The 17763-nt window shown below is 49.1% G+C and overlaps 1 protein-coding gene across 11 annotated transcripts in view; it reads right to left on the bottom strand.

Moving 5' to 3' along the window:
- The window catches only part of LOC134933186 (uncharacterized), a 495026-nt gene that overhangs the window by 182706 nt on the left and 294557 nt on the right, over nt 1-17763 (bottom strand). For all 11 annotated transcript variants that reach the window (XM_063928206.1, XM_063928207.1, XM_063928204.1 and 8 more), the window contains one exon: nt 12257-12348. In XM_063928206.1, the coding sequence (XP_063784276.1) occupies nt 12257-12348 (92 nt within the window). The remainder of the gene's footprint in view (nt 1-12256; nt 12349-17763) is intronic.

The raw sequence follows: 17763 nt of genomic DNA, 5'->3' as shown, positions 1-17763 counted from the left end.
GTACTAGATAGTAAACTAGACAGTCAACATTGACTTGCCTGCACAGTCTATCTAGCTTTGCAATACCGACCCCGCGGGAGTGCGCATCGGGATCGAATCGGTATCGCAAGCTGCCTAACACCTTGAGATGTGCACTAACTTTCCTTAAGATTTTGACTATAGTATATAGTCAAAATATTACAAATTTATCTCACCGTGTGTACACACCTAAAATTATTGTGGGCACTGGCATAGTGGTTGGATTCTACCGTGAGAACACCATGTACTGGTCACAGCGACCATGTTTCTAGGGATTACGATTTGAAAAATATCAACTCCAGCTGTTTCTACTATTCTTAGTGTGTAGGCAGCAACTTTGTGTTGTCAGTTCCTTAGCTCAAAATCCAAAAACTGGCCTGATTTAAGCTGGGTACACACTTATATATAGATATACAAGTGTCATATGTCAAATTAATCAGCACAGACCCTGGCATGTCCTATTGACATCACATTTAAATCAAGAAGCAATTTTAGCAAAAAAAAATAAAAATAGGATTTTAATTACCTAACAATAAATCCTTTTCTCGTAGTCCATAAGGGATATTGGGGAGACTTCGTACGATGGGGGTATAGATGGGGTCCAAAGGAGCAGGTGCACTTTAAATTTCTTCACTGGGTGTGCATTCTCCTCCCCTCTATGCTCCCTCCCACAGGCAGTTATAGGTAAAACAGTGCCCGAAGGAGAAAGGACATATATGAGAGAAGGGACATGATAACAAAGAGTGGTGAGATTTAGGACCAGCACATCTTGAACAGAAAAACAACCAGCAAAGGCTGGTAACAATAACAGCAACAGCTGAACAGGTAACCACATAACAGAGAACCTGCAGAAAAGTCAACGCACTGAGGCGGGCGCCCAATATCCCTTATGGACTACGAGAAAAGGATTTACCGGTAGGTATTTAAAATCCTATTTTCTCTAGCATCCATAAGGGATATTGGGGAGACTTAGTACAATGGGGACGTTCCAAAGCTTCCAGAACGGGTGGGAATGTGCGGAGACTGCTGCAGCACCGCCTGCTTAAACTGAGTATCCTCTTTGGCCAGGGTATCAAACTTGTAGAACTTGACAAAGGTGTTCTACCCCGACGAGGTAGCAGCTCGGCATAGTTGCAAGGCCGAGACTCCTCGGGCAGCCACCCAGGAAGAGCCCACAGATCTTGTAGAGTGGGCTTTTAGATACCTAGGAACAGGTAAGGCTGTCGACACATAAGCCTGTTGGATAGTAAGCCTAAGCTAACGAGCAATGGACTGCTTCGAAGCAGGACAACATCATAGAGCACGAACAAGGAATCCGTCTTTCTGATCTGAGCCGTTCGCTTGACATAGATCTTCAATGTTCGCACAGCATCCAATGCCTCCGGAGGAGCAGAAGCGTCAGAACTGGACGGAACCACAACAGGTTGATTCAGGTGAAACGCAGAGACAACCTTCGGCTGGAACTGCTGCCTAGTCCAGAGCTCCACTCTGTCCTCGTAAAAGACCAAGTATGGACTTTTAGACGATAAAGCCCCCAATTCTGATACACGCCTAGCAGAAGCCAGGGCCAGTAACATCACCATCTTCCACATGAGGTACTTGTCTTCTATCCTCATCAGAGGTTCAAACCAGAAGGACTGTAGAAATCACAACACCACATTCAAATTCCAGGGTGCCGTAGGTGGCACAAAAGGAGGTTGTATGTGGAGTACCCCTTGCAAGAAGGTCTGAACATCTGGCAACACTGCCAATTTCTTCTGGAAGAAAATGGAGAGGGCTGAAATCTGGACTTAAATGGAACCCAGACGCAAGCCCTTATCCACACCAACCTGCAGGAAATGTAAGAAACGTCCCAAGTGGAACTCTGCAGGTGGATACGTGCGTTCCCCGCACCAAGAGACATATATTCTCCAGATATGATGATAGTGTTTTGATGTCACAGGTTTCCTGGCCTGAACCATGGTTGTAATAACCTTTTTGGAAAGGCCCTTGTGAGTTAGGATGTTCCGCTCAACCTCCTTGCCGTCAAACGAAGTCGCCGTAAGTCCGGGTAGACGAACGGTCTTTGTTGAAGAAGATCGCTTCTTAGTGGTAGAGGCCAAGGGTCTTCGACGGACATGTCCAGAAGATCCGCGTACCATGTCCAGAAGATCCGCGTACCACGCCCTCAGAGGCCAATCCGGGGCACCTTGATTTCGGATTTGCTTGAGCACCCTTGGGAGCAACGGAATCGGAGGAAACGGGTAGACCATCCGGTAAGGCCAAGGTGACGTCAGCGCATCCACTGCCCTCGCCCGAATGTCCCTGGTTCGAGAGCAATACCAGTGAAGCTTCTTGTTGAGACGAGAAGCCATCATGTCTATCTGCGGGCAGTCCCACCGGTGGACGATCTGTTGGAACACCTGATGGTGGAGTCCCCACTCTCCTGGGTGGAGGTCATGACGACTTGAGGAAGTCCGCTTCTCAGTTGTCTACACCCGGAATGAAGATTGCCGACATTGCTCCTGCATTTCTTTCTGCCCAGAGGAGTATCTTTGACACATCTCGCATGCAGGCTCTGCTTTTTGTCCCTCCTTGCCGATTGATGTACGCCACTGCAGAACCTGTATCGCGAGATTCGTGAGCAGAGGAGAGGCCTGAAGCAGATCGCCCGAATTTCAAGAATGTTGATCGGAAGGAGGGCTTTATGGGCTGACCACCTGCCCAGGAACTGCGCCCCTTGGGTAACAGCACCCCATCCTCGCAGACTTGCATCCGTCGCAAGGAGGGTCCAATCCTGAATCCCGAAACTACGGCCTTCCAGGAGATCGGAGGACTGCAGCCACCACAGGAGGGAAATCCTGGCCTGAGGTGACAGCCGAATCATCCGGTGCATGTGTAGATGTGATCCGCACCACTTGCTCAGGAGATCCAATTAAAATGTTCTGGCATGGAACCTCCCATATCGGATCGCCTCGTAGGAGGCGACCATCTTCCCCAACAATCTGATGCAAAGATGAATGGATACACGAGCAGGTCGGAGCACCATGCAGACCATCTCCTGAAGTGTTCTCGCCTTGTCCTCCGGGAGGAACACTTTCTGGGCCCCCGTATCCAGTAACATTCCCAAGAACAGGAGCCGTTGAGTCGGCTCCAGGTGAGACTTCTGTAGATTGAGAATCCACCCATGGCGTGACAGATGTTGGATAGTGTGGTCAGTATGGAGCAATAAAAGCTCCCTGGATCTTGCTTTTATCAGAAGATCGTCCAGGTAAGGGACAACATTGACCCCCTGGACCCGGAGTTGGAATATCATCTCCGCCATCACCTCCGTGAATACCCTCGGAGCTGTGGACAGGCCAAAGGGTAGTGCCTGGAACTGGTAGTGATCGTCCAGTAGGGCAAACCTCAGATAAGCCTGATGAGGTGGCCAAATTGGAATATGAAGGTAGGCGTCCTTGATATCCAGGGAAACCAGGAATTCCTGTTCTTCCAGACCTGCAAACACTGCCCTCAGGGATTCCATTTTGAACTTGAAAACCTTTCGGTAAGGATTCAAGGATTTTAGATTCAAAATAGGGCGTACAGAGCCGTCCGGCTTTGGTACCACAAACAGGTTGGAGAAATAACCCTTGCCTCATTGTGGTCTTGGTACTGGAATAATGATGTTGGACTGGACCAACTTTCGGATGGCCTGTTGCACTGTAACTTGCATATCCTCCAAAGCTGGTAAGCTTGATTTGAAAAATCGTTGTGGAGGAGCACCGTCGAACTCCAGCTTGTAGCCCTGAGAAATGAGGTCCCTTACCCAGGTATCCTGGCAGGAGCTTTCCCAGATGCGGATGAAGTGACGCAGTTGGGCTCCCACCTCGAGATCTCCTCAGGGTGGGTGGGCACCGTCATGCTGAGGACTTAGTGGAAGCAGAACTGGTGCTCTGTTCCTGAGAACCGGTGGTGGCAGGCCTTTTTGACTTACCTCTGGTGATTCTATGCGCATTGGAGGCACCTCTGGCCCTAGATCCAAATCTGTTAGACTGAAAGGACTGCACAGACGGCCCCAGGTAGAAACGCCTAGCCGGCGGAGCCACGGAGGGGTGAAACGCGGATTTCCCAGCCGTGACTTTGGGGAGCTTGGATATGTGGATTTCCAAAGAGCCATTCCCCAGAAAAGGGGAGGAATTCCACGTTATCCACTGACTCAACCACAAAGCCCTGCGTGCCAACACTGCCATGGCAGGAGTCCTAGCATTAATATTCCCCATCTCCGTAAGCGAGTCACACAGGACGTGTGTAGTGTCTTAAATGTGCTTGAGGAGAGTCACCATAGTGACCAGAGGCATATCCCCAGAGAGGCTCCCCTGAATTTGAGTAACCCATGTATGAATGGCATGGGTCATCCAGCAACCTGCCATAACCGGCCTCTGCAAGACACCTGCTGCCATGTAAATAGATTTGAGTGTAGTCTCTATCTTTCTGTCCCCAGGATCCTTCATTGTAAAGGAGCCCGGGGCAGGCAGCACCGCCTTTTTGGACAGTCGAGAGACTGATACATCAACCCCTGGGAGTTCTTTCCAGAATTTCCTGCCTTCAGGAGCAAATGGGAACGTGCGCAAAAACTTTTTTGAGACTTGGAATTTTTTGTCTGGCTTTTCCAGGCCAACTTGAATAGGTCATCTTACTTTGCAGAATCAGGGAAGTGACATTAGGCTTGTTTTGTGTAAAGAAAAAAAGACTGCTGTAACGCAGCGTCCTCTAGAGGGAGCTTTAACTTGTATAGCCAGAATGAGGGGTTCAATACCCTGAGTAGAATCAGAATCCCTACTAATGGGATCTAAGTCCTCCCCATCCTCCTGTATATCCTCATCTGAATCAGAGAGTAGGGCAGGCAAACCACACTTCTGTGGACCTGCATGAGAGGTGGAGGGCTGAGTAACATCTATCCTAGCAGCTAAGTCTGCAACAGCCTGTTGTAGTAGCTGAGTTTTCTGAACATTAGCAGTGAGTTGTGATAACATATCACACATCACAGTTTTAAGAGCCCCTATCTAGGAGGGCTCTGGACCCTCGCCCCCAGCCCCTTCACTGATTTGTAAAGATTGGCTGCATTGTTCACATGAAACAGAATCAGTAGATAAGGGAGAGAATCTAGTGTGGCATACACTACAGAGTTTGTGTTTACCCATGTTTACAGTAATCACAATAACATACACACAGACAGTATATTGGTCAAGCCTGCGCCTACTGTATGTGAGAGGAGACACACAGAGAAAGACACCCTAGCTGCACAGTCCCAGTGAGGCTGTCAGCTAACTATAACAGTGAAAACTAATGATTTCTGTCCTATATAGGACAGAGATTGTGTACAATAGCGGCTCTCCCCCTTTGCTACACCCTGTACCAGTTTTCCGGCGTGTCTGAGGTGTCAGGAAGCGCTATGTGTGCTGTTTGCTGCTGTATTATGCAGAGGAAGGCGCAAAATGCCTCTGGTACTGCTCTGAGGTAGCTCCGCCTTCCCCCCCCACCCACCCAATGTCTCCTATTATGCTTAAAAACATCACACAACTGCAGGTATGCTGTTGCCCAAACAGCGTACCGAAAATAATAACGAGATTTATGGTAAGAACTTACCTTTGTTAAATCTCTTTCTGCGAGGTACTGTACACTGGGCTCCACAAGGATTGGACAATGGGGTGTAGAGTAGGATCTTGATCCGAGGCACCAACAGGCTCAAAGCTTTGACTGTTCCCAGAATGCAGACCGCCGCCTCCTCTATAACCCCGCCTCCCTGCACAGGAGCTCAGTTTTTAGTTAACCAGCCCAATGCAGTAGCAGGAAAAAAGACGACAACGGTTAGTAGCCACATACACCACACTCTCACGACAGGAGAAGTGTCAGCGGCTAATGCCATACCAACCTAAAGAAGCTAAGTGCGTCAGGGTGGGCGCCTTGTGGAGCCCAGTGTACCTCGCAGAAAGAGATTTAACAAAGGTAATTTCTTACCATAAATCTCGTTTTCTGCTGCGGGGTACACTGGGCTCCACAAGGATTGGACATTGGGGATGTCCTAAAGCAGTTCCTTATGGGAGGGGACGCACTGTAGCAGGCACAAGAACCCGGCGTCCAAAGGAAGCATCCTGGGAAGCGGCAGTATCGAAGGCATAGAACCTTATGAACGTGTTCCTGGAGGACCACGTAGCCGCCTTGCACAATTGTTCAAGGGTCGCACCACGTTGGGCCACCCAAGAAGGTCCAACAGACCGAGTAGAATGGGCCGTAATGTGAGCAGGAGCTCACAGACCAGCCTTCACATAAGCATGTGCAATCACCATTCTAATCCATCAGGCCAGGGTCTGCTTGTGAGCAGGCCAGCCACGTTTGTGAAATCCAAACAAAACAAAGAGAGAATCAGATTTTCGAATAGAAGCAGTTCTCTTCACGTAGATACGGAGAGCCCGTACCACATCCAAAGACCACTCTTTGGGAGACAAATCAGGAGAGACAAAGGCCGAAACCACAATCTCCTGATTAAGGTGGAACGAAGAAACCACCTTAGGTAAATATCCGGGACGAGTCCTAAGAACCGCCCGGTCACGGTGAAAAATCAGATATGGGGAACTACAAGACAAGGCACCCAGATCCGACACTCTTCTAGCAGAGGCAATAGCCAGCAAGAACACCACCTTAAGGGAAAGCCACTTAAGGTCAGCTGCCTCCAAAACCACCGACAAGTCCCAAGGAGCCACAGGCGGGACATAGGAAGGTTGGATACGCAACACACCCTGAGTGAAAGTATGAACATAAGGTAAAGTCACAATTTTTCTCTGAAACCACACCGACAAGGCCGAAATATGAACCTTGAGGGAGGCCAGACGCAGGCCTAAATCTAGGCCCACTGCAGAAAAGCCAAAAGTTTGGCTGTACTAAACTTGGAAGCGTCATAATTATTAGATGCGCACCAAACCCTATAGTAAATCCGAGCAGAAGCCAGTTTCCGGGCCCGCAACATAGTTTTAATGACCTCTTCAGAAAAACCCTTAGCCCTCAAGACGGAAGCTTCAAGAGCCACGCCGTCAAAGACAGCCAGGCTAGGTCCTGGTAGACACAGGGGCCCTGAACGAGGAGGTCTGGGCGTTGTGGAAGCAGAAGTGGACGCTCTGATGATAGGCCTTGCAGGTCTGAGAACCAGAGCCGTCTGGGCCACGCCGGAGCTATGAGAAGCAGATTTCCTTTTTCTTGCTTGAACTTCCGAATTACCCTGGGCAGGAGTGACACCGAATTGAACACGTACGGCAGCCGAAACCTCCACGGCACCACCAGCGCATCCAAGAATGCTGCGTGAGGATCCCTTTTCCTTGCGTCGAGACGCCATAAGATCTACATCTGGAAGACCCCACTTTTCCACTAGGAGATGAAACACTTCTGGATGGAGGCTCCACTCGCCGGCATGCACGTCCTGACGACTGAGAAAGTTTGCTTCCCAATTCAGGACTCCCGGAATGAATATTGCCGATATGGCCGGTACATGGCGTTCCGCCCAACGTAGAATCCGTGAGACTTCCTTAATTGACAAACGGCTTCGAGTGCCGCCTTGATGATTTATGTAAGCCACTATGGTGGCGTTGTCCGACTGTATTTGAACAGGACGGTTCTGAATTAAATGCTGGGCCTGGTTCAACGCATTGAAGACCGCCCGCAATTCCAGAACGTTGATCGAGAGGAGAGATTCCTCCTTGGTCCACCGACCCTGAAGGGAGTGTTGCTCCAACACCGCGCCCCAACCTTTTAGACTGGCATCTGTCGTCAACAGGACCCAGTTGGATATCCAGAAGGGACGGCCCCTGCACAACTGTTGGTCCCGGAGCCACCAAAGTAGCGACAGACGGACCTCCGGAGTCAATGAGATCATGTGAGACCTGATCCGGTGAGGCAGGCTGTCCCACTTGGCTAGAATCAGCTTCTGGAGGGGGCGAGAATGGAATTGAGCATACTCCACCATGTCGAATGCGGAGACCATGAGGCCCAGCACCTGCATCGCCGAATGTATCGACACTTGCGGACGAGAAAGGAAGCAACGAATCTTGTCCTGAAGCTTCAGGACTTTCTCCTGAGACAAGAACAAACGCTGGTTGTGAGTGTCCAATAGCGCTCCCAGGTGCACCATGCTCTGAGCAGGGACCAGGGAGGGTTTCTTCCAGTTGATGAGCCACCTGTGGGCTTGTAGAAACCAGACCGTCATATCCAGAAAACACAGGAGAAGTTCTGTGGAATTTGCCAGGATTAACAAGTCGTCCAGGTACAGCAGCATCCTGACCCCTTGACGGCGGAGTACCACCGCCATCACTTTGGTGAAAAAACTCGCGGAGCCGTTGTTAAACCAAAAGGTAACGCCGTAACTGGTAATGAAGGTTGCCAATAGCGAACCTCAGGTATTGCTGATGTGACGCTGCTATAGGAATATGCAGGTAAGCATCCTGTATATCCAGGGAGACCATGTAGTCCCCAGGTTCCAAGGCCAGAACTATAGAGCGAAGGGTTTCCATACGGAACTTGGAAACCTTCACAAACTTGTTCAATGCCTTGAGGTTGAGAATGGGCCGGGATGACCCATTCGGTTTCGGGACTAGAAACAGCGGAGAATAGTACCCCCGGCCCCTCTGAGCAAGAGGCACCTGTACTACAACTCCTGTATCCAGGAGGGTCTGTACCACCGAATGCAGAGTGTTTGCCTTTGTCTGGTCCAACGGGACGTCTGTCTGACAAAATCGATGAGGGGGTCAGTTTTTGAAGGCTATGGCGTAACCTCGAGTGACGACTTCCCGTACCCAGGCATCTGAAGTTGTCTTCAACCATTCCTGGGTATACCCTAGAAGCCGGCCCCCCACCCTGGGATCCCCCAGGGGAAGACCCGCCCCGTCATGCGGCAGGCTTATCGGTCTTGGAAGCTGGCTGACGGGCAGCCCAGGCTCTTTTCGGCTTCGGCTTACCAGGTTTGGAAGTGCGGGCCTGCTTGTGGTACGCCTGACCTTTTGCTTTACCTGAAGGGTGAAAGGGACGAAAGGACGTACCTTTAGCCTTCGACACAAAAGGAGCGGTATTTGGTAGACAGGCAGTTTTGGCAGTAGCCAAGTCAGCCACTATCTTATTTAAGTCCTCCCCAAACAGAATATCTCCCTTGAAAGGGAGTACCTCAAGGGTTTTTCTAGAGTCCAGATCCACAGACCAGGATCTCAGCCACAATATCCTGCGAGCCAGGACTGACGTAGTAGAGGCCTTGGCTGCTAGGATACCGGCATCCGAAGACGCCTCTTTAATATAGCGAGAAGCTGTGACAATATATGACAAGCATTGTCTACCATGGTCAGAGGAGATTTTAGTATCTAACTCCAAGGCCCACGCTTCAATAGCCTCGGCAGCCCATGTAGCTGCAATAGTGGGCCTTTGCGCAGCACCCGTGAGGGTGTAAATCGCTTTCAGTCAACCTTCCACACGCTTATCCGTAGGCTCTTTTAGCGACGTGACGGTAGTGACAGGCAGAGCTGAGGAAACCACCATCCTGGCCACATGTGAGTCCACTGGAGGAGGCGTTTCCCAATTCTTAGACCGCTCTGGCGCGAGGGGATAGCGAGCCAGCATCTTCTTGTAAGGCACAAACTTCGTACCCGGGTTTTCCCACGGTTCCTGACGTATATCCACTAGGTGGTCAAAGTGAGGTAAAACTTGTTTAACCACCTTCTGACGCTTGAACCTATCTGGTTTCTTAGGAGGGACGGATGGCTCGGGATCATCCGTAATCTGTAGAATTAACTTAATAGCCTCCAAAAGATCAGGAACATCCACATGTGAACTACCCTCCCCATCAGCCGTATCGGAGTCAGAACCTGTGGGGTCAGTATACGTGCCGTCTTCATCAGAGAGGTGTCAGTGACAGCAGTGGATTGTGAGGAGACAAGCGCTCGCTTAGAGGATCCCTTGGACTTAGGTGAGCGATGGTCAGACTGTTTAGTAGTCAGGGACTGGTTCAACTTCTAAAACTGAGCAGATAAATCGTCCGCCCACGGCGGTTAGCTGCAGGGACCACATACGGTTGTACCGGCATTGGGGGTCCCATAGGGGGTGTTAGTTTATGAACTAGCGTATGCAGAAGCGTGGAAAAAGCGGCCCACGGTGGGTCAGTATGTGCCTCCGTTGCTACAGTCCCACTGGGGGGCAAGGAGCCCCCAGAACCAGAGCCCACAGCTGCTATATTCTCCTCATATGGGTCTGTGGCTTCAGCAACACCGGCAGTGTGTTCAGCCCCAGAACCGTTACCCTCAGAAGCAGACATGATATAACTTGCAGTATGAGGTAACACAGTACAATTATCAGCAGCACTATATCTCTAAACCCAAACCCCTGCGCAGTGTAGTCAGCACCAGCAGAGATAAAGGAGAGATATGGTGACTAAATCACATAGAAAAGTACGTAATACAGTATATCCCTGTGAAAATCCTGTATTAGATAAAACCTGACGCACCAAGCCCCCTCAGGTTATAGAATATAGGGATAGCAGGTTGAGTGAAAGACACGAAATGGACACCACTCAGCTATCAAATGCACACACAGATAGTCACAGTTTGTACAATGCAGAGGTTATTACTGACAATAATACTGCACTGGACTAGCTTACACAGCTATATAACAAATGATATAACAGTACACAGTAAGAACTGGATGTATATCACAGGGTAATTGTACTAGAAAACCCTGACTAAATGCACTCTTTCTTACTAACACTGACTAAAAAAGGCAGGTAGAATACTTAAGTGTCATGTAAAGTCACAGCACTGACAACCAGGCGGCTTTACATAGGAGGATTTGCCCAAGCAATCCCAGGAACAGTGAGCTGAGGGATAATGGCGCCGCAGACACTGACAGGGAGTGAGGAAAAGACAGATATGCAGCTCCAGGGCGGGAACACTTGCTAGAAATGGCGCCCTGGGGCTGGGGGAGGGGCTTCAGGTCTAAGCCTTATCCCCTCTGCTGGCAAAACCACCGGGTACTGTGGGCGATATAAGAATTGGTTTAGAGAGAAAACCTGACCTGCGCCCATGCCCTGGTGATCTAGTGGGATCGCCTGTATCCACAGTGTCCACCGCCAGCGCGCGCGGCCCCTCCTCCCACTGACCGCGCCGGATCGCGATAAAGACCGGGTCCCACAAGCGGGACCCACTTACCACCTCCCGAAGCGCGGCCAAGCAATCCTGGAGAGCCCCAGCCGTGTGTGTCTAACGTGAAGAAAACCGGAGCCTCCGCTGTAGGTACCTGGCAACCAGGGCTCGGGAGTGTACAGCGCTGCTGGGGAGAGCTGGAGCTGCAGCAGTGAATGTCACAAGACATTTACCACCGCTGCTGCCCTTGAAGTCTTCACTTTTTACCTCATAAAAAGCTTTTCTTAGTGCTGCTTGGAGCAGCCCCTCTGTTCAGTGCCTGCTTACTGCAGCACCAACTTACAAAACTGAGCTCCTGTGCAGGGATGCGGGGTTATAGAGGAGGCAGCGCTGTGCATTCTGGGAACAGTCAAAGCTTTGAGCCTGTTGGTGCCTCGGATCAAGATCCTACTCTACACCCCATTGTCCAATCCTTGTGGAGCTCAGTGTACCCCGCAGCAGAAAAGATAATAAAAGAAAACTCTCTGGAGCTGCAGATATGTGCATCCTCTCCGGAGGGCACTTTTTTCTAAACTGCCTGTGGGAGGGGGCATAGAGGGGAGGAGCCAGCACACCCAGTGAAGAAATTTACAGTACACCGGCTCCTTTGGACCCCGTCTCTACCCCATCATACTAAGTCTCCCCAATATCCCTTATGGATTCTAGAGAGAGAAAAAAATCACGCCCGGCGCTAGCAGTATAGCACAGGACCTGGCGAACAGCAAACGGCTGTTTTGTGCAAATGCAAAAAAGATCTGCGAGGACACATCTGTTTGTCCTTAAGTGTCTTTGCTGAAAATGATTAACATATGAAGGTGTATAACTAAAAGCCAATTTAAAATTTCTCGCCACAAGTAAAAGTGATTTACTGTATGTGTATTTGTTAGTAATTGTTTTTCAACAATAATCATAACTGGTTTATATACATCAAAATCAATTTTAACTAAATTAACAAAAATTCAAATAAATCATAATTAATATACTAGCACAAGGCATAGTATGCATTCCTAATAATAATAATAATAATAATAATAATAATAATAATAATAATAATAATAATAATAATAATGTACCTCTGTTGCTGGCACTGCCTCAGGTAGGAGACTGGGCCTTTCATTTGTAGCAGTGGTTTTTCCATTCCCTTTAATTTTACATAATGGCTTGCCTAGGTTAATTTAAAAAAAAAAAAAAAAAAAATTAAAGAATTTAGAGATTTCAATTATGGAAATACACATTTCCGTACACACTTAGTGATGAATTTCAGTTTTAAACGTATATATCATTTTACATTGTGAGATTTAACCAGATCTAACCTAATTCTTTTTGGTGCTTGGCACTGGACAGAAAATCAGAGCAGTACTGTTTATAGATACCATACATACAGACCAAGTGGACACACATTTTGGGGGTTTAACAAATCAATAACCAATTATTTTCCTTCTTATCTACTACTTAACTATTAGGAGTTATGGATGGTCTCGTCACTTGGAAACAGATGACATGGAACTGTACGCTAGTGTCAGTTTGTGGCTGTAGTGCCTGTTCTCAGGAAAATTCCACTGGTGTTCTCCCCTTATCCAGACCAACCTCTCGCCAAGTGTACTGGAACTGTACTTAAGAGACAGCACTCAGTCTATTGGTTAAGGCAAGTTTAAATAGCTTGTCTAGCAGTTTACCTACACCGGTGTAAGATCCTGCTTCAGTGTACTCACCTAAGCTCCTGAGGTACAGTATACTCATTGTTGCAGACCAGGTTCTGTGTATCTGTTTTGTTTTGGGGGGTTTTATATCCTGGACTTTAGCCATTCTTATCACTATGATTTGTTTGCTGCCAGCCCTGAGACCCAAATGTTTAACAAAATTCTGTCTACAGCTCTTGACCTAGGCATCTACTATTTGGAACTGAAGTCCATATGGCATATGAGTACTGGTAAGAATCAGAATCAGCTTTATTGGCCAGGTGCACTCACGTACACTAGGAATTTTTTGCAGTACAATGCGTCGCCAAGCAGCAACATGAAGGGGGAATAATAGGATTTTAGTACCTACCGGTAAATCCTTTTCTCCTAGTCCGTAGAGGATGCTGGGGACTCCAAAATGACCATGGGGTATAGACAGAATCCGCAGGAGCTTGGGCACACTGAAAAGACTTTGACTGGGTGTGAACTGGCTCCTCCCTCTATGCCCCTCCTCCAGACCTCAGTTATAGGAACTGTGCCCAGGAGAGACAGACATTTAGAGGAAAATATTTTTGTTTAAACCAAGGGCGATAAAACCTACCAGCCCACCCCACAACATACCGTACAACCGGAGTATCAGGAAACCAGATAACAGCATGAATTAACAACAGCAACAAGCTGAACACAAGTAATACACAACCCACGTGTAAACAAATTTAACCAGCAATAATACACTGCAAGTAACAGTCCGCACTGGGAAGGGCGCCCAGCATCCTCTACGGACTAGGAGAAAAGGATTTACCAGTAGGTACTAAAATCCTATTTTCTCTTACGTCCTAGAGGATGCTGGGGACTCCAAAAGGACCATGGGGTCTATACCAAAGCTCCAGAACGGGCGGGAGAGTGCGGACGACTCTGCAGCACCGAATGAGCAAACATGAGGTCCTCATCAGCCAGGGTATTAAACTTGAAAAACTTAGCAAAGGTGTTTGAACCCGACCAAATAGCAGCTCGGCAAAGCTGAAGTGCAGAGACCCCTCGGGCAGCCGCCCAAGACGAGCCCACCTTTCTGGTAGAATGGGCCTTTACTGACTTCGACAACGGTAGTCCAGCCGAAGAATGAACTTGCTGAATCGTACTACAAATCCAGAGTGCAATAGTCTGCTTAGAAGCAGGAATTTCCAATCTTGTTGGAAGCATACAGGACAAAGAGAGCCTCAGTTTTCCTGGCAAGAGCCGTTCTGGCGACGTAAATCTTCAAAGCTCTTACAACATCAAGAGACTTTGGAACTGCCACAGCAGCCGTAGCCACAGGTACCACAATCGGTTGGTTAATGTGAAAGGAAGAAACCACCTTCGGCAGAAATTGTTGACGAGTCCTCAATTCTGCTCTATCCGAATGGAAGATCAAATATGGACTCTTGTGAGATAAGGCCGCCAACTCTGACACTCGCCTGGCAGACGCCAGAGCCAAAAGCATGACTACCTTCCACGTGAGAAACTTTAACTCAACCTTACGCAAAGGTTCAAAGCAGGGAGACATAAGAAACTGCAAGACCACATCAAGATCCCACGGCGCCACAGGCGGTACAAATGGAGGATGGATATGCAGCACTCCCTTCACAAAAGTCTGAACCTCTGGAAGGACGGCCAATTCCTTTTGAAAGAAAATAGATAAAGCCGAAATCTGCACTTTGATGGAACCCAATTTCAGGCCTGCATCGACACCTGCCTGCAAAAAATGGAGAAACCGACCCAAGTGAAACTCCTCCGCAGGAGCAGTTTTGGTCTCACACCACGAAACATACCTTCTCCAAATACGGTGATAATGTTTCGCCGTAACCTCCTTCCTCGCCTTAAGGAGAGTGGGGATGACCTCCCCAGGAATACCTTTTCGAGCAAAAATTTGGCGCTCAACTTCAATGCCGGCAAACGCAGCCATGGTAAGTCCGGAAATACTCATGGACCCTGCAGTAACAGGTCCTCTCTTAGAGGGAGCGGCCAAGGATCTTCCACCAATAATTCCTGAAGATCCGGATACCAGGCCCTGCACGGCCAATCTGGAACTACGAGAATCGCCTGAACCTTTGCTCGTCGTATGATTCCCAGCACCTTTGGAATGAGAGGAAGTGGAGGGAACACACATACCGACTGAAACACCCACGGAGTCACCAGGGCGTCCACTGCACTGGCTTGAGGGTCCCTTGACCTGGAACAATATCTCGGAAGCTTCTTGTTGAGGCGAGACGCCATCATGTCTATCAGAGGAATTCCCCAATGCTTCGTCACTTCTGCAAATACCTCTTGGTGAAGAGCCCACTCTCCCGGATGGAGATCGTATCTGCTGAGGAAGTCTGCTTCCCAGTTGTCCACTCCCGGGAGGAAGACTGCTGACAGAGCGCTCACGTGCTGTTCCGCCCAGCGAAGGATTCTTGTGGCCTCCACCATAGCCGCCCTGCTTCTTGTGCCGCCTTGATGGTTTACATGCGCCACCGGAGTTATGTTGTCCGACTGGAACAGGACAGGTCGACCCTGAAGAAGGCTTCTTGCTTGTAGCAGGCCGTTGTAAATGGCTCTTAACTCGAGGACATTTATGTGGAGACAAGATTCCTGGTTTGACCATTTCCCCTGGAAATTTCTTCCCTGGGTGACTGCGTCCCAGCCTCGGAGACTTGCATCTGTTGTCAGTAGGACCCAGTCCTGGATTCCGAATCAGCGCCCTCCTAGAAGGTGAGAGCTTTGCAGCCACCACAGGAGAGAAATCCTGGCCCTGGAAGATAGACTTATTTTCCGGTGCATGTGCTGGTGAGACCCGGACCATTTGCTCAGCAGATCCCACTGAAACACCCGGGCATGAAACCTGCCAAACGGAATAGCTTTGTGCGTCGCAACCCTTTTCCCCAGAACTCTGGTACACTGATGAATCGACACACTTGTCGGCCTCAAAAGCTCCATGACCATTGTCTGTAGTTCCAGAGCTTTGTCTTCCAGAAGAAACTCTCTGTAACTCCGTATCCAGAATCATGCCCAGAAACAGCAGCCGAGTGGTCGGAGTCAACTGAGACTTTGGTAAATTTAGAACCCAACCGTGTTGTCGCAGAACCGACAGAGACAATTCCACACTTCTTAACAATTTTTCCTTGGACCTCGCCTTTATCAGGAGATCGTCCAAGTACGGGATAATTGTAACCCCTTGTTTGCGAAGGAGAACCATCATTTCCGCCATGACTTTGGTGAAAATCCTCGGGGCCGTGGAAAGCCCAAACGGCAACGTCTGAAATTGGTAATGACAATCCTGTATCGCAAACCTGAGGAAAGCTTGATGCGGAGGATATATCGGGACGTGTAAGTAGGCATCCTTTATATCGACTGACGCCATAAAATCGCCCCCTTCTAGGCTGGAGATCACAGCTCGAAGTGATTCCATCTTGAACTTGAAAACTTTCAAGTAAGGATTGAGGGATTTCAGGTTCAGAATTGGTCTGACCGAACCGTCCGGCTTCGGTACAACAAAGAGGCTCGAGTAGAACCCCTCCCCCCGTTGGGACGGGGGAACGGGAACAATGACCCTCTGCTGACACAACTTTTGTATTGCTGCCTTCACGACCTCCCTGTCCGGAAGAGATATTGGCAAGGCCGAAATGAAAAAGCGGTGAGGGGGCATCGCCTGAAACTCCAGCTTGTATCCCTGAGACACCATTTCTAGGACCCAAGGATCCAGGCCTGAGTGAATCCAGACCTGACTGAAGATCCGCAGACGCCCCCCCACCAGTCCGGCCTCCCCCAGGGGAGCCCCAGCGTCATGCGGTGGACTTGGTAGAGGCGGGGGAGGACTTTTGGTCCGGAGCGCCTGATACTGCAGGCGACTTTCTTCCCCGTCCTCTACCCTTTGAAGCGAGGAAGGACGAACCTTTTCCTCGCTTGTATTTATTTGGACGAAAGGACTGCATCTGCTGATGGGGTGCCTTTTTCTGCTGCGTGGGAACATAAGGAAGAAAAGATGACTTACCCGCAGTCGTGGTAGACACCAGGTCAGCCAAGCCGTCACCAAACAAGACACTACCTTTGAAGGGGAGAGCTTCCATAGCTTTCTTGGAGTCGGCATCAGCATTCCATTGATGGATCCACAGCGCCCTCCTGGCCGAGACCGCCATGGCATTGGCTCTTGATCCCAAGAGGCCAACATCCCTCGCCGCATCCTTCCGGTAATCTGCAGCGTCCTTGATATAACCAAGAGTCAAAAGAACATTATCTTTATCAAGGGTATCCATATCAGAAGCTAAATTATCAGCCCATTTAGCAATAGCACTACTCACCCAAACCGACGCCACAGCAGGTCTGAGCAATGCACCCGTATTAGCGAAAATGGCCTTCAGAGACGTCTCCAGCTTGCGATCAGCCGGATCTTTGAGAGCAGCCGTGTCAGGGGACGGAAACGCCACCTTCTTAGACAAACGGGATAGAGCTTTGTCGACATTCGGAGACGACTCCCATTTTTTCATCAGAGGGGAAAGGATATGCCATGAAAATTCTCTTGGGAATCTGCCACCTCTTGTCCGGCGACTCTGAAGCCTTTTCACAAAGAGTATTCATTTCATGAGAGGGGGGAAACTTCACCTCAGGTTTTTTCCCTTTAAACAAGCAAATCCTTGTTTCCTGCACCGCAGGTTCGTCAGAGATACGTAAAACATCTTTAATAGCCACAATCATGTACTGAATACTCTTAACTAGCCTAGGGTGTAAAGTAGCCTCAGTGAAGTCGACATCGGAATCAGAATCCGTGTCGGTATTCGTATCTACCATCTGTGTAAATGAACGCTTTTGCGACCCTGACCGGGCCTGCACCTGAGACAAAGCATCCTCCATGGATTTTCTCTGTTTGAGACTCCGATTTATCCAAT

The sequence above is a fragment of the Pseudophryne corroboree genome, chromosome 6, assembly GCF_028390025.1.
Source record: "Pseudophryne corroboree isolate aPseCor3 chromosome 6, aPseCor3.hap2, whole genome shotgun sequence".
NCBI lineage: Eukaryota > Metazoa > Chordata > Amphibia > Anura > Myobatrachidae > Pseudophryne > Pseudophryne corroboree.
The sequence above is the reverse complement of the archived record's forward strand: the minus strand, read 5'-3'. Positions and strand labels throughout refer to the sequence as shown.